At 50.1% G+C, this 21,098-nt stretch overlaps 1 protein-coding gene across 2 annotated transcripts in view; it reads right to left on the reverse strand.

Moving 5' to 3' along the window:
• Nucleotides 1-20,818, reverse strand: part of KCNN3 (potassium calcium-activated channel subfamily N member 3) — a 172,167-nt gene extending 151,349 nt beyond the window's left edge. For both annotated transcript variants that reach the window (XM_060007923.1, XM_060007915.1), the window contains exon 1: nucleotides 19,916-20,818. In XM_060007923.1, the coding sequence (XP_059863906.1) occupies nucleotides 19,916-20,818 (903 nt within the window). The remainder of the gene's footprint in view (nucleotides 1-19,915) is intronic.
• Nucleotides 20,819-21,098: the final 280 nt, after the last annotated feature.

Genomic DNA, 21,098 nt, shown 5'->3' on the forward strand with positions numbered 1-21,098 from the left:
GTTAACAGAATGGAGTGGCCTTGGTCCACAGGTCCCAAGACCCTCACCCTCCAGGCCCAGGTCCCAGCAACGGACACTGGTAGGGGTGGGAGAAGACCTTCAAGGCGACGCCTGCCCCCTTTCCCAACTCTCCTCCCAGCTGGAAAGGGAGCAGGTGTGATGGCACTCGGCATGGTCCCTGAGAGCCCCAGGCACTCAGTGACACGGCTGGTGAACGTGAGGCTGGGGGGTTCCCAGGGGCCGGGCCTCTCCGCCTCCCTGGCTCTGAGACCTGGCGGAGGTCGCCCGCCTCTCCACTCCCTCTCCACCTGTAGCACGTTAATCCCTTCCTCCACATCCCTGCAGAGTTAAAGTGCTAGGAAATCAGGAATGCGTGTCATCAGAGTTTTGTACTGTTTCAGTAACTTCCCCTAAAATTGGCTTTCCCAGCATGCTGGGGGAGCTTTTGACCATGTATGACTCTTTTTACTCATCATACTGCTCTGGGGTCCGCTAGGAGCAGGGAGATGTGACCTTGAAATATGGCTCTGACCCAGAGACCCTAGCAACTTCCAGTGACCTTCAGGGAGTAAGCACCAATGGTGCTGGAGGCACAGAGAATTTATCTGAAAGTTTTTAAAATTCAGCTGTGCCAAGAACTGCCCTTGGAATGGGAGGGGAGCCATCCATCCGTATGGTGCAGGGGTTCGGGCAGAAGCCTGCCATGCCCCAGGCCTCTGACCTCCCACAGCCTCAGGGCACAGGCCACCCACATTATACCAAAATGGACACATCTCAAACCCAGCAAATCCAACCCCAAACTCTCACCTTCTCCCCAAAACTGCTTCTCCCACAGTCTTCTCCAACCCCATTAATGGAAATTCCATCCTTATGTTTGCTTGGGCCGAACTCTTGGCCTCATCCTTGACCTTCCCCTTTCTCTCCCACCTCCCCCACTGCCACATCCCTGCATCCAGCTCATCAGGAATGCCTTCCTTCCCAAAATTCCAAGGCTCCAACCACTTCTCACCAACTCACTGCTACCACCTGGCTCCGAAACACCAGGACCCCTCACCTGGATTGTGACCACGGCTTCTTAACCGGGCGCCTTTGCCCCCACCTCTTCGTCTATTCCCAGCACTGCAGCCAGAGCCATCCTACTAAAACGTAAGTCAGATCTTGTTACTTCTCCACTCAAAGCCCTCCGTCTGCTCCCATTTCACCCAGGGTGGTAGCCAAACTCCTCACAATGGCCTACAGAACCCCGCAGTGGGTCCCACCTCCTCTCTGACCTCATACCCCCCAGCTCCCTCGATGCCCCCATCACTTACCAAGTCAACCTCACTGCCAAAGACCTGCGCTGTCCAACACAGTAGAAACTTGCCACATGTCCACTGAGGCCCGGCCATGTGGCTAGTGTAACGGAATTTTTTAATGTATATCATTTTCAATAACTTACATGTTAAAAATGATACTCCATTCATTTATCAGAAAACTTTTAAATATATTTGCAACAACCTGGGTGTGTGAGTCTACTTTTTTAACTGTATATTTTATGAGCTCTAAACACAGATCAGGTATTTCCAGTGAAGATTTAGTATCCAGTTGAGATGTGCTGTAAGATACACAACACACCAGATTTCAAAGACTTGTAGGAAAAACAGAATCTAAACTATCTCAATAATTTTTTACATTGATTATATGTTGAAATGGTAATGTTTTTACTATATTGGGTTAAATAGAAAATATCACTAACATTAGTTTCACATTTCTCTTTTTCTTTTCTCTAATATGGCTACTGGACAACCTAAACTTCCAGATGTGGCTTCTATTATATTTTTACTGGACAAGGCTGCCCAGACCATGTCAGGCATAATGCCGATCCAGTGCCTTCACACTGCTCTTTCCTCTTCTCCCGTGGCTCGCTCACTCCCTTGCCTCCTAAACGTCTTTCATCAGTTGTCGCCTTCTTAGTGAGATCTTCCCCACCTATTTAAAATCATAACTCTTCCCTCAGAACTCCCTGCCCTCCCATCCCACCTTTCTTTCTCTTCGTATCATTTACTGCTATCTAACAAAAAGGATAATTAACATATAGTTTATTGTCAGTTTTACCTACTAAAATGTAAGTTCCAGACTGACATGTACACACTGCTCTATTTTAAATGGATAACCAACAAGGGTCTACTGTATAGCACAGGGAAGTCTGCTCAATATTATGTAACAACCTAAATGGGAAAAGATTTTGAAAAAGAATAGATACATGTATATGTATAACTGAATCACTTTGCTGTACACCTGAAACTAACACAACATTGTTAATCAGCTACACTCCAATATAAAATAAAAAGGTTTTTAAAAAATCTCCAAAACAAATGTATGTTCCTACATATCGATAATTACCTTAATGTGAATGGAATAAATGCTCCAACCAAAAGACACAGGCTCACTGAATGGATACAAAAACAAGACCCATATATATGCTGTCTACAAGAGACCCACTTCAGACCTAGGGGCACAAACAGACTGAAAGTGAGGGGATAGAAAAAGATATGCCATGCAAATGGAAATCAAAGAAAGTTGGAGTAGCAATACTCATAGCAGATAAAATAGACTTTAAAATAAAGAATGTTACAAGAGACAAGGAAGGACACTACATAATGATAAAGGGATCAATCCAAGAAGAAGATATAACAATTATAAATATACATGCATCCAACATAGGAGCACCTCAATACATAAGGCAAATGCTAACAGCTATAAAAGAGGAAACTGACGGTAACACAGTAATACTGGGGCACTTTAACACCTCACTTACACCAATGGACAGATCATCCAAACAGAAAATTAATAAGGAAACACAAGCTTTAAATGACACAATAGACCAGATAGATTTAATTGATATTCATAGGACTTCCATCCAGAAACAGCAGATGACACTTTCTTCTCAAGCACACATGGAACATTCTCCAGGATAGATCACATCTTGGGTCACAAATCAAGCCTCAGTAAATTTAAGAATATTGAAATCATATCAAGCATCTTTTCTGACCACAGTGCTATGAGATTAGAAATCAATTACAGGCAAGAAAACCTAAAAAGCACAAACACATGGAGGCTAAAAAATACGTTGCTAAAAAACCAAGAGATCACTGAAGAAATCAAAGAGGAAATCAAAAAATACCTAGAAACAAATGACAATGAAAACACGACGATCCAAAACCTATGGGATGCAGCAAAAGCAGTTCTAAGAGGGAAGTTTATAGCAATACAAGCCTACTGCAAGAAACAAGAAAAATCTCAAATAAACAATCTAACCTTACACCTAAACGAAATAGAGAAAGAAGAACAAACAAAACCCAAAGTTAGTAGAAGGAAAGAAATCATAAAGATCAGAGCAGAAATAAATGAAATAGAAACAAAGAAAACAATAGCAAAGATCAATAAAACTAAAAGCTGGTTCTTTGAGAAGATAAACAAAATTGATAAACCTTTAGCCAGACTCATCAAGAAAAAGAGGGAGAGGACTCAAATCAATAAAATTGAAATGAAAAAGGAGAAGTTACAACAGACACCACAGAAATCAAAGCACCCTAAGAGACTACTACAAGCAACTCTATGCCAATAAAATGGACAACCTGGAAGAAATGGACAAATTCTTAGAAAGGTAGAACCTTCCAAGACTGAACCAGGAAGAAACAAAATAGGAACAGACCAATCACAAGTAATGAAATTGAAACTGTGATTAAAAATCTTATAACAAACAGAAGTCCAGGTCCAGATGGCTTCAAAGGTGAATTCTATCAAACATTGAGACGAGCTAACACCCACCCTTCTCAAACTCTTCCAAAAAACTGCAGAGGAAGGAACACTCCCAAACTCATTCTATGAGGCCACCATCACCCTGATACCAAAACCAGACAGAGATACTACAAAAAAGAAAATTACAGACCAATATCATTGATGAATATAGATGCAAAAATCCTCAACAAAATACTAGCAAACAGAATCCAACAACATATTAAAAGGATCATACACCATGATCAAGTGGGATTTATCCCAGGGATGCAAGGATTCTTCAATATATGTAAATTAATCAATGTGATACACCATATTAACAAACTGAAGAAGAAAAACCATATGATAATGTCAATACAGGCAGAAAAAGCTTTTTACAAAATTCAACACCAATTTATGATAAAAAGTCTCCAGAAAGTGGGCATAGAGGGAACCTACCTCAACATAATAAAGGCCATATATGACAAACCCACAGCAAACATCATTCTCAATAGTGAAAAACAGAAAGCATTTCCTCGAAGATCAGGAGCAAGACAAGGATGCTCATTCTCACCACTATTATTCAACATAGTTTTGGAAGTCCTAGCCATGGCTTTCAGAGAAGAAAAAGAAATAAAAGGAATAAAAATTGGAAAGTCACTGTTTGCAGAGGACATGATACTATACATAGATAATACTAAAGATGCCACCAGAAAACTATTAGAGTTAATCAATGAATTTGGTAAAGTTACAGGATACAAAATTAATGCACAGAAATCTCTTGCATTCCTATACACTAACAATGAAAGATCAGAAAGAGAAATTAAGGAAACAGTCTCATTCACCATTGCAACAAAAAGAATAAAATACCTAGGAATAAACCTACTGAAGGAGACAAAAGACCTATACTCAGAAAACTATAAGACACTGATGAAAGAAATCAAAGATGACACAAACAGATGGAGAGATATACCATGTTCTTGGATTGGAAAAATCAATATTGTGAAAATGACTATACTACCCAAAGCAGTCTACAGATTCAATGCAATCCCTGTCAAATTATCAATGGCATTTTCCACACAACCAGAACAAAAAAATCTTAAAATTTGTATGGAGACACAAAAGACCCAGAATAGCCAAAGCAGTCTTGAGGGAAAAAAATGGAGCTAGAGGAATCAGACTCCCTGACTTCAGACTATACTACAAAGCTACAGTAATCAAGACAATATGGTACTGGCACAAAAGCAGAAATATAGATCAATGGAACAGGATAGAAAGCTCAGAGTTAAAGCGACATACATATGGTCAACTAATCTATGACAAAGGAGGCAAGGATATACAATGGAGAAAAGACAGTCTCTTCAATAAGTGGTGCTGGGAAAACTGGACAGCTACATGTAAAAGAATGAAATTAGAACACTTTCTAACACCATATACAAAAATAAACTCAAAATGGATTAAAGACCTACATGTAAGGCCAGACACTATCAAACTCTTAGAGGAAAACATAGGAAGAACACTCTTTGACATAAATCACAGCAAGATCTTTTTTGACCCACCTCCTAGAGTAATGGAAATAAAAACAAAAATAAACAAATGGGACCTAATGAAACTTAAAAGCTTTGCACAGCAAAGGAAACTAGAAACAGTACGAAAAGACAACTCTCAGAATGGGAGAAAATATTTGCAAATGAATCAACGGACAAAGGATTAATCTCCAAAATATATAAACAGCTCATGCAGCTCAATATTAATAAAACAACCCAATCAAAAAATGGGCAGAAAACCTAAGTAGACATTTCTCCAAAGAAAACATACAGATGGTCAAGAGGCACATGAAAGCTGTTCAACATCACTAATCATTAGATAAATGTAAATCAAAACTACAATGGGGGCTTCCCTCGTGGCAGAGTGGTTAAGAATCCGCCTGCCAATGCAGGGGACACGAGTTCAAGCCCTGGTCCAGGAAAATCCCACATGCCGCAGAGCAACTAAGCCCATGCACACCATAACTACTGAGCCTGCGCTCTAGAGCCCACGAGCCACAACTACTGAGCCCACATGCCACAACTACTGAAGCCTGCATGCCTAGAGCCTGTGTTCCGCAACAAGAGAAGCCACCGCAATGAGAAGCCCACACACCACAATGAAGAGTAGCCCCTGCTCACCACAACTAGAGAAAGCCTGCATGCAGCAATGAAGATCCAATGCAGCCAAAAATAAATAAATAAATAAAACTACAATGAGGTATCACCTCACACTGGTTAGAATGAGTATCATGACAAAATCTACAAACAACAAATGCTGGCAAGGGTGTGGAGAAAAGGGAACCCTCTTGCACTGTTGGTGGGAATGTAAATTGATACAGCCCCTATGGAGAACAGCATGGAGTTTCCTTAAAAAACTAAAAATAGAATTACCATATGACCCAGCAATCCCACTACTGGGCCTATACCCCAAGAAAACCATTATTCAAAAAGACACATGCCCCCTAATGTTCACTGCAGCACTATTTACAATAGCCAGGTCATGGAAGCAACCTAAATGCCCATCGACAGACGAATGGATAAAGATGTGGTACATATATACAATGGAATATTACTTAGCCATAAAAAGGAACAAAATTGGGTCATTTGTAGAGATGTGGATGGACCTAGAGGCTGTCATACAGAGTGAAGTAAGTCAGAATGAGAAAAACAAATATCACATATTAACGCATATATGTGGAATCTAGAAAAATGGTACAGATGAACCGGTTTGCAAGGCAGAAATAGAGACACAGATGTAGGAAACAAACATATGGACACCAAGGGGGGAAAGCAAGGGTGGTGATGGTGGTGGTGGTGGGATGAATTGGGAGACTGGGATTGACATATATACACTAATATGTATAAAACAGATAACATAAGAACCTGCGGTATAAAAAAATAAAATAAAATAAAATTCAAAAAATATATATATATGTTCCAGAGGCCAGGGTTTTTTATCTTTTATGGTTTCTTTGTACTATATCTGTGGTGTCTAGAACAATGCTGGCACAAAATAGATGTTCAATAACTACTTATTGAATGAATAAAGTTACGTATTTTTCGGCCTGGCCTCCCTACTCTGCTAGAAATTTCTAAAGAGCAGTGCCAGGCATACAGTTGTTGCTTGATATATGACTAGTAGGCTGATCTGGGGAAACAAAGGCAGCTCAGCTGAGTCATGGCACAGAAGACAAAAGCAAGAACCAAGGGTCCTTGAAGTGGACCCTGTGTCTCCTCCCCTCTGCTGTCCAGGCTCCTCTCACCCCATCTCCAGCAAAGCTACCCATCAGCCCAACAGCAGTGGGTACTTCAGAGGAAGGTACATTTCCTTTCCTTCCTATCGATTTTTATTCTCCCAGTGAGAAGACAAATCTGTTTCCCCTCCACCAGAAAGCCTCGAGCCATGGCTACTGACATTATAGTAATTAAATCCCTGCTGCTAGGAGGGTTCAGAAGCCGAACAGGCCTCATGCCAAGGGCTGGCCTGCAGGGAGGGAGGCTGGCCAGGAGGGTCTGTCTCAGCCATCTCCTGATAGTGAGAAAATCCACTTAGCCACAGTGCCTTCACGGGTTTTCACTCCTGGGTAGGAAGATAAAACCTCTCCAGCTGGACTTCCCTGGTGGTGCAGTGGTTGAGAATCTGCCTGCCAATGCAGGGTACACGGGTTTAAGCCCTGGTCTGGGAGGATCCCACATGCTGCAGAGCAACTAAGCCAAGCCACAGCTACTGAGCCTGCGCTCTAGAGCCCACAAGCCACAACTACTGAGCCCGTGTGCCACAACTACTGAAGCCCACATGCCTAGAGCCCGTGCTCCACAAGAGGAGCCACCGCAATGAGAAGCCCACGCACTGCAACGACGAGTAGCCTCTGCTCGCCATAACTAGAGAAAGCCTGCACCCAGCAACGAAAACCCAATGCAGCCAAAAAATAAACAAAGAAATTTATTAAAAAAAAAAACACCTCTCCAGCCCACCCCCACCTCCACAACGCACCCACCAATCAGCCAAGCGCTCCTCACTCCGGGCATCACAGCTTTCTTCCCCTTCACTCCTTAATTCCATCTGGTCCTCATGATCCTCATCCCTTAAAATGGCCAGTGGAGAAATTATCATCATCCTCAACCTCACTTCTCCCATTTTCCAGATGACAAAACAGAGGCCCAGAAACCAAGTTTCCTCAATCCTAGTCCAGGGCCTTTCTCTTCACCCATAATCTTTACTGGCGCTCAGCATGGGCCACAATCCATGTCACATGCTTTCCATACAGTGGTGCCTCATTTAATCCTCAGAACTGCCCCAGAAGTAGGGTTAGGATTAACGCCCAAGGAAGTAGAATCAAAGCACTGAAGCAACTTACCTAAAGCCACACGTGACAGTCAGGATTCAAACCCAGCTCTGTCATGTGGAAGCCTGTTCTCCTAACGCTAGGCTATGCTGCCATATATAAGAGGTGGGGGGCCGCTGGGAGATACATACAAGGGAAGATGAAAGAAGTGAAGGCGAGGTGAACCCGCAGGGAATAGAGGGCGGGGGGGCGGGGGGGAACAGGCAGAAGGAATGGATGACTCAGCCAGATTGGCGGGTCAAATCCAGCACACGTGTGTGGTTTTGTCTCCTATAAAACTCTCATCATACCTGTCATAACTTGGTCAATGCCTGCCTCCCTGACCAGCCTGTGAACTCCGTGTCTTGTTAAGTATTGAACCCCGAGAGCCAACCTGGCACCTGTCGACCCTCATGAATAGTTATCCACAAAAGACCAAGGGCTTGAGAAGCAAGGGGTGGCGGGGTTCTGGGATAGACATGGAGTGGGACCAACAGAGGAGAGCGGGGCAGGAGGCACTGGAATGCGCATGAAACGGGATGGGCCCAGGAAGACGCCTGCTGGCCAGGCCGGCAACAGATGATCTGGCCAGGAAGGAGCACAAGGTCAGCGACTCTATCTAGTCCTCTGGGCTTTGGTGACTAAGTCTGTGTTTGGAGTTTTCAGATTATACAATGAGAAAATTAACGATAAGAACAGCAGGCACTTCCCCAGCCCTTTACCATGAGCCCAGCACTGGGTCTTGTCTCATTGGCTCCTCATGACACACATCCTCATCCCTATTCACAGATCTGGAGACTGAAGCTCACGGAAGTCAACTTTGTCATCTAGGTTGTACAGCCAAGAAGCTGCAGAGCTGGAACAAGAACACCAAAGCATGTCTGTTGACTGATCAGCTGACCCCTCCAGAGCCTGCGGGAGACCATCCTCGGCCCCAGAGCCCAGCCTTCCCTGTCAACGTACCCAGGGCTCATGGAGGTTCAACAGGCTTCTGCATCTAAGCTGAGAGCCTCCCCCTCCCTCTCCTCCCTCTCCTCCCTGCAGAGCTCAAAGCATCCACTGAGGCTCTGGTAAGGCTAGTGGGACCGTGAGGGTGGCATAAAACTAAAAGGGGTGGGGTGGGCAAGGGGGGAGAGAACAAGAACAGCTCTTTTGGTTTGAAAGAGCCCCAAGCCAGGAGGTGATCTGCAAAATCATGTGTTCAAGCCCCAAGTCCACTACTTGCTGGCTGTGAGACCCTGGGCAAGTCACCTAACCTCTTTGATCCTTGGGTCAGTCATCTGTAAAACAAGGATTGTTGTGAGGATTAGACGAGGAGAGGTGTGTGAAAGCACTAGTTGTAGGCCCTTCATAAATGTTCATTTTCTTCTCCTCCTCCATTTACCCCTTTTTACACTCCTAAGAGTTGCTTTGGAGTCATTTTTATGGAAGGGGAAAGAAGTACCCATTTTGTGAGAGAGGCACATTCTGCCAAGCAGCTGAGGACAGAAGCATGAGAAATGGTCCCCTCCACCCAAGAGGAAACCCTCATGACTCAACCTCCATCCTGGACTTGCTCTTCACTCACATCAATTTCATTTCACTCTTGAGGGATCTTTCCATCACTGGCACACGGCGTGGACCAGTCTGGTGTCTTGTGCCAAAATGTCCTCCCACCCAGCTCCGCATCATTACTACCCCAGGAGCAGCGGAGAGCATCTTGGCAGAGCTGAACGCCCGTTCCAGCCCAGAGCAAGAGAGGCAGGGAGTCATGGGCCCAGCTCTAAGGGTTTCTACAAACCCATAGCCACCGAACTCTCAAAAGAAATAGCATGGCAAAGCCTGCCACGGACCAGCATGGACCAAAGAGCCCCCGGGGGCCAGGTCTGTGCCTAATTGAATCCTCCACCTCCACCCTCAGCAAAAGGAATTATAATCCTACTTTCCAAAAAAGGGGCCACTGCTCAAGGCCATACAGCTCAATAGCACATGTCCAGGATTTGAATCCAGGTCTGTGTTGAAAGTCTGAGCTCTTTTAGGAAGAGGCAGAGAAAAACACATTTCATTGAGGAGAGACCCCTATAGCTGACTCACATCCTTAAGGGCACAGACCTCTGCACTCCTGGAACCTAGACTGGGGCCTGCCACATAGCAGGTGCTCAGTGGGACTAAAACCCAGAATTCCTGGATTCCAGCTGCACCCTTGCCACTCACAATGCTGAGTGGCCTTGGACAAGTCACATAACTTCTCTGGGTCTTGGGATCCTGTAAAGAGGAAGATGGTCTCTGCCCTGCCTTCCTCATTGAGGTGGGAGGCCTGTACAGGGGCCGTGTCACCCAGGCTGGCACACCTGGTGGGCCCATGGAGCTTGGCCATTCAGGGAGGTATGGTACCACACCAGGCCAGATATGCCAGCAGCTGCCCCTGGAGGAGGCCTCCCCTGGGTCAACCCACCAATGCCATCCAGCTCTGGGCCCCTCCAAAGGCAGTAGCCCGACCCACAGCAACACGCCCTGCCCAAGCCCTCATCCTAGAGGAAGGTGACGTCACCCATGTCTGTGGCTCCGGGCATTCCCACATGTGGGAGCTATTCGGGGACTGACTGAGCAAGCCAACATCCTACCCGATGGAAGCCAGAAGAGAGAGAAAATGGCTAAGCCCCAATTTGTTAAAATCAGAAATCTTCTTAAAAGGGAGAAAAGGCTGTGCAAAAATCCCTGCTGGTGGAACCTTGCGAGGATGCAGGCAGGTGCCAACTCAGGCAAAGGCGCTAAGAAGAACTGCCATTTGTTGGCAGCCTGGGATGTGCCAGCCACTGGGCTGGCCACTTACCCAACCATTATCACGTTTAGTTCTCACCAGGCTGGTGAATGCCACCCTCTCCATTTACAGATGGGGAAACTGAGGCTCAGAGACTCTGAGTCACTGGCCTTATGGTCACCCAGCAGCACGGGGCTGGGCCAGAATTAGCCCCCAGCGCAGTCTCTTCCCCACTCCCCACGGTTAGCCAGCACATCACCTGTCTCCTCCCCCTCCCTGTCTGTGGGATGGTCCTGGCCAAGACCCCCAGCTTGCTGGGCTTCTCCATTTATCAACTCAAGCTAAGCATCAATGATTCTGAAGATGCTGGCTGGCAGGCCTGGTGCCCATGAGCTCTGAGGGGCAGGTACCAGCCCATTCAGCCCCCGTGGGAGCGTCCTGTAAGACAGCTTTTCTGTTCATTTGACACTGAGCACAATGCCTGTCCTTTAAGAAAAATGCCCAACAAGCTGACTCAAAAATAACAGATGCCAATTTGCATATTATTTCACACATCATTTGCATGTTGTTCATTTAGTGTTATCACGGCTCTGCTCAGAATACAACTCTGGTTACCTTACAACCAGGCCTTGCGGAAAAAAAATGGCCTCCACGCAGGGCAAGCCCTGATCCCCTGGTACATCCCTCCCCAACCCAGCTGCTCTTTATGCTCCTTGGCGCCTGGTTGGGAGAGTTAACACCTGCCAGCGCAGAAAGGACAGGGAGAACCTTGATTCACGAGCCCTCACAACCTTTTGAATTCAAGACGGTACCCCACCGCAAGTCTTGAAGGAAAAATTATGTTCTCTTGAAGACATGTCAGGAAAGCCTTAGCAGTCTTTGCTTGCCCAGTTCTGTCCCAGGAAGGCCTCCCGGCTGGCCCTCCCGCTGTCATCCGTGCTCTCAGCCTCATTCTGCCTGGTCATCGTGTGTCCCCCTGACCTTCCTCCGGGCCTCCTGGCCTGGCTCCCTGGGCTTATTTTTGTCCTCTCTCCACCTGTCCGATTTGCAGGTCCACACCCAACGAGCTGTGCCCAGGCCACAGATTGCTGACGCTGAGTGTAGAATAACTGGGTCCCATGAGGTAAGAAGGCTCCAGAAGCCCAGGCCAGGCCATCACTGCAGCCCCACCTTCCAGGGAGCAGTCTGCTTCCCTCTTACTTGTGCAGACACACCCACAGGGACCCAGGCAGAAACAGGACCGAAGGTAAAGCCATTTGATTTTAGGAGAAAGGGGGCATGTTCCACACGTGTCCGCCTCTTCCAGAGCCCTTTTCTACAGCCACCTGTGTGGAGGGTGACACATGCACCCGCGCCCTCCACGGCTCTCTGGGGGACTCAGGGCTAACAGCATCATCTTCTAAGCACTGCTCTCACAAAAGCAACAGCTGATGGGCTCAGTGTGTGCCCAGCTCTGCCCTGGGTGCTATGCTGTAGGCAGGGGCTGTGATTCGCTCTGAACATCTGAGAAACAGGCTCCAGGTTCAGGAAACTCCCTGAGGACCCCCCCTTAGGATGCTGCCGAGTCTGGATGCGAACCCAGAGCCCACGGCTGAAACTGCCATGCCAGGCCACCTCTGCCAATCAGTATTGCCTCTGAGAAAAGAAGAGCAGCGGGTCTTCAGGGTCTGAGGGTGCAGAACTCTAGGAAGAACTCTGAGCCCCTGGCAATTACAGTTATCAACTAAATATTAAATCCCAGGCTTCCCTTTCCTCCCTACCTGTCCCTGTGGATACCACGTGGCGGGAACTCCAAGCTGCCCCTGCTCCATTCCCTACTCACTCTGCACCCTGTACCCTGGCTGCCAACGTTCTCACTCTCAGAAAGGTCCCCTGCACATGACCCTGCCATTTTGGTCTGTCTAACCCTGCAGGGGCCGCCTCACCTCCTACAGGAAGCCTCCCAAACATCCTGAATGACTGCCTGCTTCCTCAGAGCTCCCAACACCACTGCAGCCCAGCCTGGATGGACGGTGCCTGGGTGCAGGCCCGACACCCCTTGAAAACGGGAGTTGGAGGACCGTGGCTTGCTGTCTTGGTGATGGAACAGCAACAAATACATGTTTGATGGAATCAGAAAGCTTTGGAGCAGGGAGTTCAGCATCAGAGTCCAGCCCTCATTTTTAAGCTAGAGAAACAGAGACCCAGAGAAGTGAAGGGACTTGACAAAGGCCATACAACACGTCAGAAGCCAGAGGTGGAAGCACCTCCTGAGGGCTCCTTCAAAGCAGAGGCAGGCCTTTCTTTAACATTAACTGCCGCTGACACAGCTAAACAAAGCCTCACACCGGGGAAGTAGGAAACTGGGACTCAAGGATGCGGAAGAAAGTTCTAGAAGCAGGGATGGAGCAGCCCTTGAAGGTTCCCTCACTCAAATCCCCAGCAGAGGTTTCTGGTGGGATTTGGAACAGAGAGACAAGCAAGGCACTAGGGACCTGAGCTCACGTTCTAGAACCATCTCTCCTCACACGGGCACCAGGAGTAGCCACTCAACCCCTCTGCAGCTCAGTTTTCTCATCTGTGAGATACTCTGACTGTAATGACTCCCAGGCCGAGGTGGGGACCCTGAGGAGAAACAAACATGGAAATACCTTGGATGTGAGATGCTGAGCCCGCGCGGGTCACCCCAATAAGTAGCCCTGCAGCCAGTGCTGGAAAGGGGAGAGGAGGGCAATGGGAAGCTCACAGGAGGACCAAGAGGCCAGGGAGCCATGCACGGAAGTGTCCCGGCCTGCTGGCTCTCGAGGGTGGAGGGGAGCCCTTCGGGGCTGCGTGAGGAGTTCTCCCGGTCCAGGCCTTCGCAGGGAGGGGTCTAATTCCACACCTTCCACCCTCTCAGCTTTGCCAGCATCACTCTGGGGCGGTATTACCAGGCCTCCAGGTGAGGAGGCATCCCGATGACGGACAGTGGGCCTGTCCACATCTCACCCTGGACCCAGGCTGCACCCAGGGCCCCACCCCCTTGCCCTGGCCACCCCCCAGGACACTGTCTCCTCTGGGTACCTGCACTGGCATCTCCCACCCTCCATCAAGCCGCTTCCTGCCTATCCTTCGGTAAAGTTCATCCCATCCCAACATTTTGCATCAAGGCTCTCATGCCCATAAACCTTGATTTGTCTCTTAAGAATGTTAAGCAATTTCTCCAGCAGCAGCAGGAGGCAAGGAAAAAGGCCTAAACTTGGGAGTCCAATGGGCCTGGGTTCTTATTCCAGCGCCGCCAGCCACTAGCAGTGTCAGCTTGGCCTCATGACTTCATCTACAAAGGGTGCCGTGACCACCCCCTACCTCCAGGACTCTCGAGGATAAAGCCGGCCCAGTGAGGCACAAATGGTCCCCTCCTCCCCCGCCCCATCACCCAGCAGCATTCGTGGCCCATGCAGTGCCAGGCCCAGAGATGAAGCACGGTGGTCCCTGCCCCCAGCTCCCCCTCCCTCCTTGCTCTCGGAGCCCAGCTGAGCTCCTGGGGGTGGAATGACAGGGTCGGGGGAGGGGGCACCCAAAAACCCATCAGCCTCCTCCAGACTTTCCTTACCAGAAAAAAAGGCACTAGAATTTTCCTCCCCAAAGCTCCCGAGAACAGTGCAGTCTTAGAATCATTATTTAAAGAGGAATAGGAGGCTTTCTTCTTTCTCTCTGTGCCTTTGGGGTTTTGAAAGAAAGAGAAGAAAAACAGCTACGAATGAATGAACGTGCTGGTCTGCCTGCCACTGAGCTGAGGAAGGCGGTGTTTCATCAATATACAGCCGCCCTCCACAACCCCTTCCTCTCTCTCTCCCTCTCTCTCTAGTACACACTCATTTTCTCCCCCAAATGTGCTTTACAAATAACTGCAACAAAACCAAACCTTTCGGTTCTGATTTTACATCTCTCTCCCAGCCTCAGCTTCACCACAGAGGTTACTCCAATTGCTTTTCATTTTGTTTTTCTTTACCCTTATATTCTTTAGAGCAGATCTTTGGACGCTGGCCTCACAAATCCCCCTTCCTGCAAGCTCAATAAGGGAAATACAAGGCCATCCACCAGCTCTCTAATTAGCCTGTGTAGCCGATAAATGCCCTAGCAATGATGCCAGGGCCGGAGCAGCAGGGAGCACTGCCCATGGGGAAGGGAAGTCCGGATGTATTATGAAGTCTTTCCCCCGGGACAGTTATAAATAGTGTCATGACATGCAAAGGAGAAGCATATATAAAAGTTATCTGTCCCTTCTGTGGGTTACAAACGTTTGGCTCATTTGCAGACTGTCCACAAAGGTTATAAATAGAGTCGCCACTACCCTGGGTGGGAGAGGGGCTCGTTTTCATGCTCCCAGAGTCTCTCTTGCCCTCCTTGGGCCAAGACGCTGGGTGTGATGATAAAATGTATGCCTGGGACCTTGGTGGCTGGCTCCCAGGCTCCTACCTCTAGCCAGTCGCTTATAAAGAGTCTCCTGCCTTCTGCAACCCGGTCCTGCATGTCATCCCACAGGGAGGCTCCATGCAGAGGAGTCTGACCTATTCCTACTTTCCCAGCATGCTTGAAACCACAGACACGAGTGCCTTGAGGCATCTGCTCCCAATCATCAGGACATCCCCCCCCAGTCACCCCCCCACCCCAAAGCGGCTGCTGGGTCTGGCAGGAGGTGTAGACAATTCTCCCAGCAGAGCCCCGGCTGCTGCTCTGCCCTTCTGCAGAGAAGACCTCCATGACAGGGAGGGCAGGGGAACAGAAGGGCTGGGACCGGTGAGCCCACTCAATCATTCAGGCTGGAAGCTGGGGGTGGGCCTCTGTGAGGTCAGCAAAGAGATACAAGTTGGCCCTAAGGGGCCCCACTCTCTTGGAAGAGCGAACAGCCGATACAGAGAAGGCCGCCCTTTTCAGGGTGGCCTCCCACGAGGGGGCCCGAAGAAAGGAAGCCACGCATGGAGTAGACAGGGAAGCCCCAGCATATCCACTCCTCCACCCACGGCCCGGGTGACCCCAGCAACAAGGCCCCCAGGGGGAGCTGGAAGAGCGGAGGGGCAGGAAGTTGGTGGGGAGGGCAGGAGTGGGGCACAAGAGGGGCAGAGGATGGGCTCTACCTGGGCAGCGAAACTCAGACAGATTGTGAGGCCAGAGGTGGTTAAGTGGTTTTAGGTTGTGCAAAATTGGTGGAGACAGAGAACCACCCTGCTGCTGTCCCAGCATTTCCCAGCCTCCCCTGGGCTGACCCCACAGCCCGACGCCCGAGGTCCCTGAGCCACCAATGACTTGCCAGCTGGATGGGGGCACCAGCTCAGACACCAGCAGGATGGCAAGGTGGGGAGGGGGCATCCACAGAGTCCCCAGCTCTCTCTGGACTCAAGTGGAAAGAGCACAGCAGGCAGTGTAAGACCACAAAGTGGGTGTGCCTCAAACCAGCTCTGGAAGAAAATAAAGCATGCCAAGAAAGACTCCCCAAATCCTCATTCCTTAATCCTGACCAGCACTAATGTAGTAGAGACAATGCCACTAAGATTCCTCAACAGGACCTCTAGACCTGGCCTATGATGGTGGCTAAGGCCTCAAGGGTAAATCCACCCATAAGGAAAACACCTGGACGCTCATTCGGTTCGGGGATAACCCAGTAGCATCAGAAGCCACAGCCTTGGCGTGATCACAAACAGCTCTCCTCTTACCGCAGCCCATCTTCCTTCCCCATCATCACCTGAGGCATGTGAGAGCAGAGCCAAGGACCATTCCGTCCTGATTTCTTATCTCCTCAGGCTGGCTCCCTTTTGCATTAACTGACTATGCTCAGGGGTCATGCCATTTTCCTTCTCAAGAGAGCCAGGCCTGCATGGTGAATTCCTCCCCCAGTAACAGATATCAGCCAAAGACAGGCAAACAGGAAGGCCACAGCCCCGTGGAAAAGAGCAGAGAACTTCCCGAAGCAGCAGCTCAAGCACAAGGTTAGCAGTCTTCATCATTTGGGGAAAAGAAAGTGTGTCCCTCTCCCCAGGGCCTTTGAGTGGGAACTGCCACCATCAGTGCAGAATAACCCAGTCTGGGTGGGGTGCCTGAGGCCACCCTGTCCACCCTCCTGCTTCCAGACCAGTTAGCAAAGCCAACCAGACACAGAGAGTCCTCCAGCAAAAGAGGCTGTTACCCATCCCTCCCCAGGGTCCACTGAACATCTGAGTTCCCCCAGCTGTTGATTCTTCATTCTGAACTAAACCCTCTTGTCACAACAGCATCCGTTTTCTCTGCAAGGCTGGAGAACAAATGTTCACCTCCCCTACAACAGACCCATGCTATAGGTGGTTTCCAGTCAGAAGACCCAGCCCCATCTCAGAACTTCTCCCCTCCGAGATACAACTTCTCGCTCCACTGACAAGTCTTAGTTCCCAAGCTATCAAGGTCCCAACTAATTCTGGAGCCAGAGTTAGATAACAGAGGAAAAAGACATCTCTTTTCCTCTCATCTTCATCGTTAATAACAATAACAGTAGGTCCTGTATGGAGCGCCTTACACTAATTCACTCTCCCCACTTGACAGCTGCGGAGACAGGCTCAGAGAAGCTACATGGCTTGTCCAAGATCACACACTGGAGGTGGCAGAGCTAGGATTCAAACTTTGGTCTGCTTCTTTAAAACAATCCTATTTGCCCCCAGGAGGAGAGGGAATAGCTACCTTATCCCCTCCTGGGTCCACAGGGCCTGCCGCAGACACCCAGAAAATACTTGTTCCAATAATGACTCAGTGCCTGGATGGATAGAGGATGGAAGGGCTGGTGAGCGGGTGAGCCCTGCTCATCACAACCGATACCGACCCCAAGGTGCACAGGAGGTGGCCACCTCACGAGCTGAGGCAGGCAGGACTTCCCGGGTTGCTGTCCCCTCCATTCTTCCATCAGCCAGAGGGTCATCGATTTAAAATTAGGCAAAGCCCACCCCTTGGATCACCTCACCCTTCCTTTGCGCCAGAGTCTGCTGTCTCCGGCTCTGGGAAAGCCCCTTTCCCTGAATACTCCATCAGGGAGGCACCTGCTCTAGCAGCAACCCTCCCGCCCCATTAAAACAAATGTGCACAGACCAATCCCACGCTGGGAGCTGTCTCTAGGAAGGGCCATTCCCCTAAGAGCTCTGACCACAGGGTTCACTAAAAGAGAGGGTGCTTGTCTTGCCCCTTCTCCCCATCCCCCCAGCACTTGGGCCTTCATCAGCTTCCCCCAGCAAGGGCTCCTGGTCCCCAGGGGGTGCCTGGAGGGAGCCGGGATTGTGCCCAGGGCAGCTGCCAGGCCTGCCGAGGCTAGCAGCCCCCTCTCCCGGAGCGCCCAGTGGGAGAAGGCAGCGAGCAGAAGGACCCGCAGATTCAGAGGCTCATTACAGGGAATGACTAAGTGAGCTGCGATTCCCGGGGAAACCCCACTCGCTCCGGCTCACAGAGGGGCTCAAATCCTTGAGCCGTTTAGACGAAGGCAGCTTCCAGGAGCTGCCCGGGGCTGGGGCAGTCCTCTGAGCAGCCAGGTCCCTGGGGGACCCTCCACCTGGAAGTCTTGATTCTGGTTATTCAGGTCATCTGACAGGTCTGCCCCACCCCTTTCCAGAGCGGGCAAATCTGCCCATCCTCTGCTCCAGCTAGCGAGAGGCTGGGAATGGGGGAAATCCGATCAGCACCTCCTAGGTTTTTGTGGCTGGATTTCAACAAGGAATGTGACAGTCTCGCAGCAGCTGTGCCCAGCCTGAAACAAGCTCTATTTGAAACCTCCAACAGCTGAACCCCTCCCAGCTACCCGCTGCCCAAAATGACAAATAAGTAGAGAAATCCAAACAAGCAAGCCTGCACACACACACACACACACACACACACACACACACACGCACTCACACCAACAAATTGGGGGTGAAGGGTAGAGTGGGAAAAAAATCCACTTGCCCAGTGACTCCCCAGGTCTCCAAGCCTTCAAGCTCGCAGCAGGAGGGCTCCCAGCAAGCAGAGCTTTGACAGAAACCCACCTTCCTCAAGCCCCACTCCCTTGGAGGACGCGATTTCCAAGCCCACTCGGGGAGGGAAACCCCCTCCTCCGTCTTGGGACTGGACAGAGGCTGGGGCAGTGGGGCCAGCTCCCCCGCTAAAGCCGTGCCGCCGTTCTTCATCGGGGCGCGCACTCACACACTCATCCGTATTTATCCGAAGAAGAAGGAGTTGGGGTGGGAGGGGAGAACTGGGGCTGAGCCGGGGGCATGAGCTCTCGGGGACTCCCAGGAAGCCCTGTCATCCCATCCGAAGAAGAGGCACTCCCCCCGACCCCAGCTGATGCCAAGGCGGCGCCCATCTGCTCTGCCCGGGTAACACCTGTAGCCATTTTTATCAGGGGATGTTTACAAGGCAGCAGCAGGTTTATTCTGAGTCCTCTTTCCTGAGAGAAAAGACCGCTGATTTCCTCCGCCTACATTTTTACCCCATGCCGCCAGGAGACTCAAGTCACGGGTGCTTTTCTATTTTGCCCTAAGTCTCTCAGGGATGAGGAGGGAAACAGAAACTTGGGAAGAGAGAGAGAAGACAGAGAGAGAAGGGACTGGCATGGAATCCCCACCACCCCCCCACCCGGACATTTATTTCTTTTTTATCCTCGGGAAAATGGAGTGGAGCAGGGAGGGGAGGAGAGGAGGGGAAGTCACAGGAACTGGCAAGCACATCAAGGCGGAGTGTAATTAATTGGTGCGTTAAGCTGCTAGGTTATGCTTTAGTACGAGTGAGCCAGGAGGAAAGATGATTTCTCAGAAGGGATTCTTTAATCCTCCCTAACACAGAGTCTACAAATTAGACACAGTGTGTGGGGATGTCCCCCCTCCCAAGGAAGCAAGGAATGAATTCTCCCGGGATTAAGCAGGAAAACCATGGGAAGTTAGAGTGTTCCATATAATTGAGCAAACGCCTCTCCCCAGCACCACCATCTCTCTCTCTCCCCCAATCTCTCTCTCTCTCTCCCCGCCCCCCCCAACTCGGCGCGCTCTCTCTCTCCCTCTCTCTCTTGCTACCTACATATTCCTTTTGTTCAAGGTATAAAGAGAAACTGCAGCCCCTACCTTTGAGTACAAACCCCAAGAGAGCTCGGTCTCTATCACCATAACAACAATTCCAAACATCCCAAAAATCAGAGCATAGTCACTCAGTCGCTTCCTCTTTTCAAACAGGGCCCTCCTGTGTCCCAGCTTATAGCCAATGTTTTGGTTTTTCCGCTTGTTGGCTTTGGGGAAGGTGGTGCTGCTGGCGGTGGCGCCGGCGTGCTGGTGGTTGTGGGCAGCATTGGGGTGATGGAGCAGGGTCTGGTGGGCATGGTTGTCCTCCCGGGAGGAGATGACGATCTCCGGGGGGTTGCTGGGGCTGAAGAGCTGGAGGGGCTGGCCCTCGGGCTCAGCCTCGATGAGGTTCCTCCGGGAGGCGCTGAGCCGGCTGAGGGGCTTCATGACCCCACCGCTGTACTTGCAGGAGCTCATGGCTATCTCTGTGAAGGGGTTGCTGTCCCGCCGGTGCACCAGGGGGCTGGCCTGCCGGTGCCGGCCTCCTCCACCAGGCCCACTTGTGGCTGTGGAAGTTGGAGAGTGGCCAAGCAAGTGGTCATTGAGATTGAGCTGGCTGCCTTGCCTGGAGGAAGGGTGGAGGATGACGGTGGAGTTGGATGAAGGGGGGCCCCTGAAAGCAGTGGGAGAGGAGTGTAGCAGGCCGGGGTGGATGGGCTGGCTCTGGAGTTGGGCGAGCTGAGACAGGGGATGCGGCTGCTGCTGCTGCTGCTGCTGAAGCTGCGGAGGCTGAGGCTGCAACGGGGGTCCTGGGGGCTGCTGGGGGGCTGCTGGTGGTGCTGGTGCTGGTGGCGGCGGCGGTGGCGGCTGCTGCTGCTGCTGCTCATCCCCGGAGGATGGACAGGGGCACTTGGGGTCTTCATCCAGGTCCCCCACCCCGGAGTCATGGAAGTGCCCAGAAGTGTCCATCTTGGGGCCTGGCTGGATTCCCTGCAGCACAACTCCCCACCCCAAAGCCACCCTCGTTCCAAAGATGTCCTCAAAGGAAGCCAGGCATCCAAGCTCCCCCACCAGAGTGTCTTGGCTCCAGTCCTCTCTCTTTGGCTTGCTCCGGTTCTCTGGGGCTGCCTGGAGTCCAGACGCTGCCACTCAAGAATGCATTGTACTGGGCAGGGAGGGAGGGCAGGAGGGGAGCTTGGAGAAAGAAGAAGAAGGGGGAAAAAGAACTCTGTCTCAGGAGGTGGTCCTC

This window comes from Delphinus delphis, chromosome 1 (assembly GCF_949987515.2).
Source record: "Delphinus delphis chromosome 1, mDelDel1.2, whole genome shotgun sequence".
NCBI classification, from domain to species: Eukaryota; Metazoa; Chordata; class Mammalia; order Artiodactyla; family Delphinidae; genus Delphinus; species Delphinus delphis.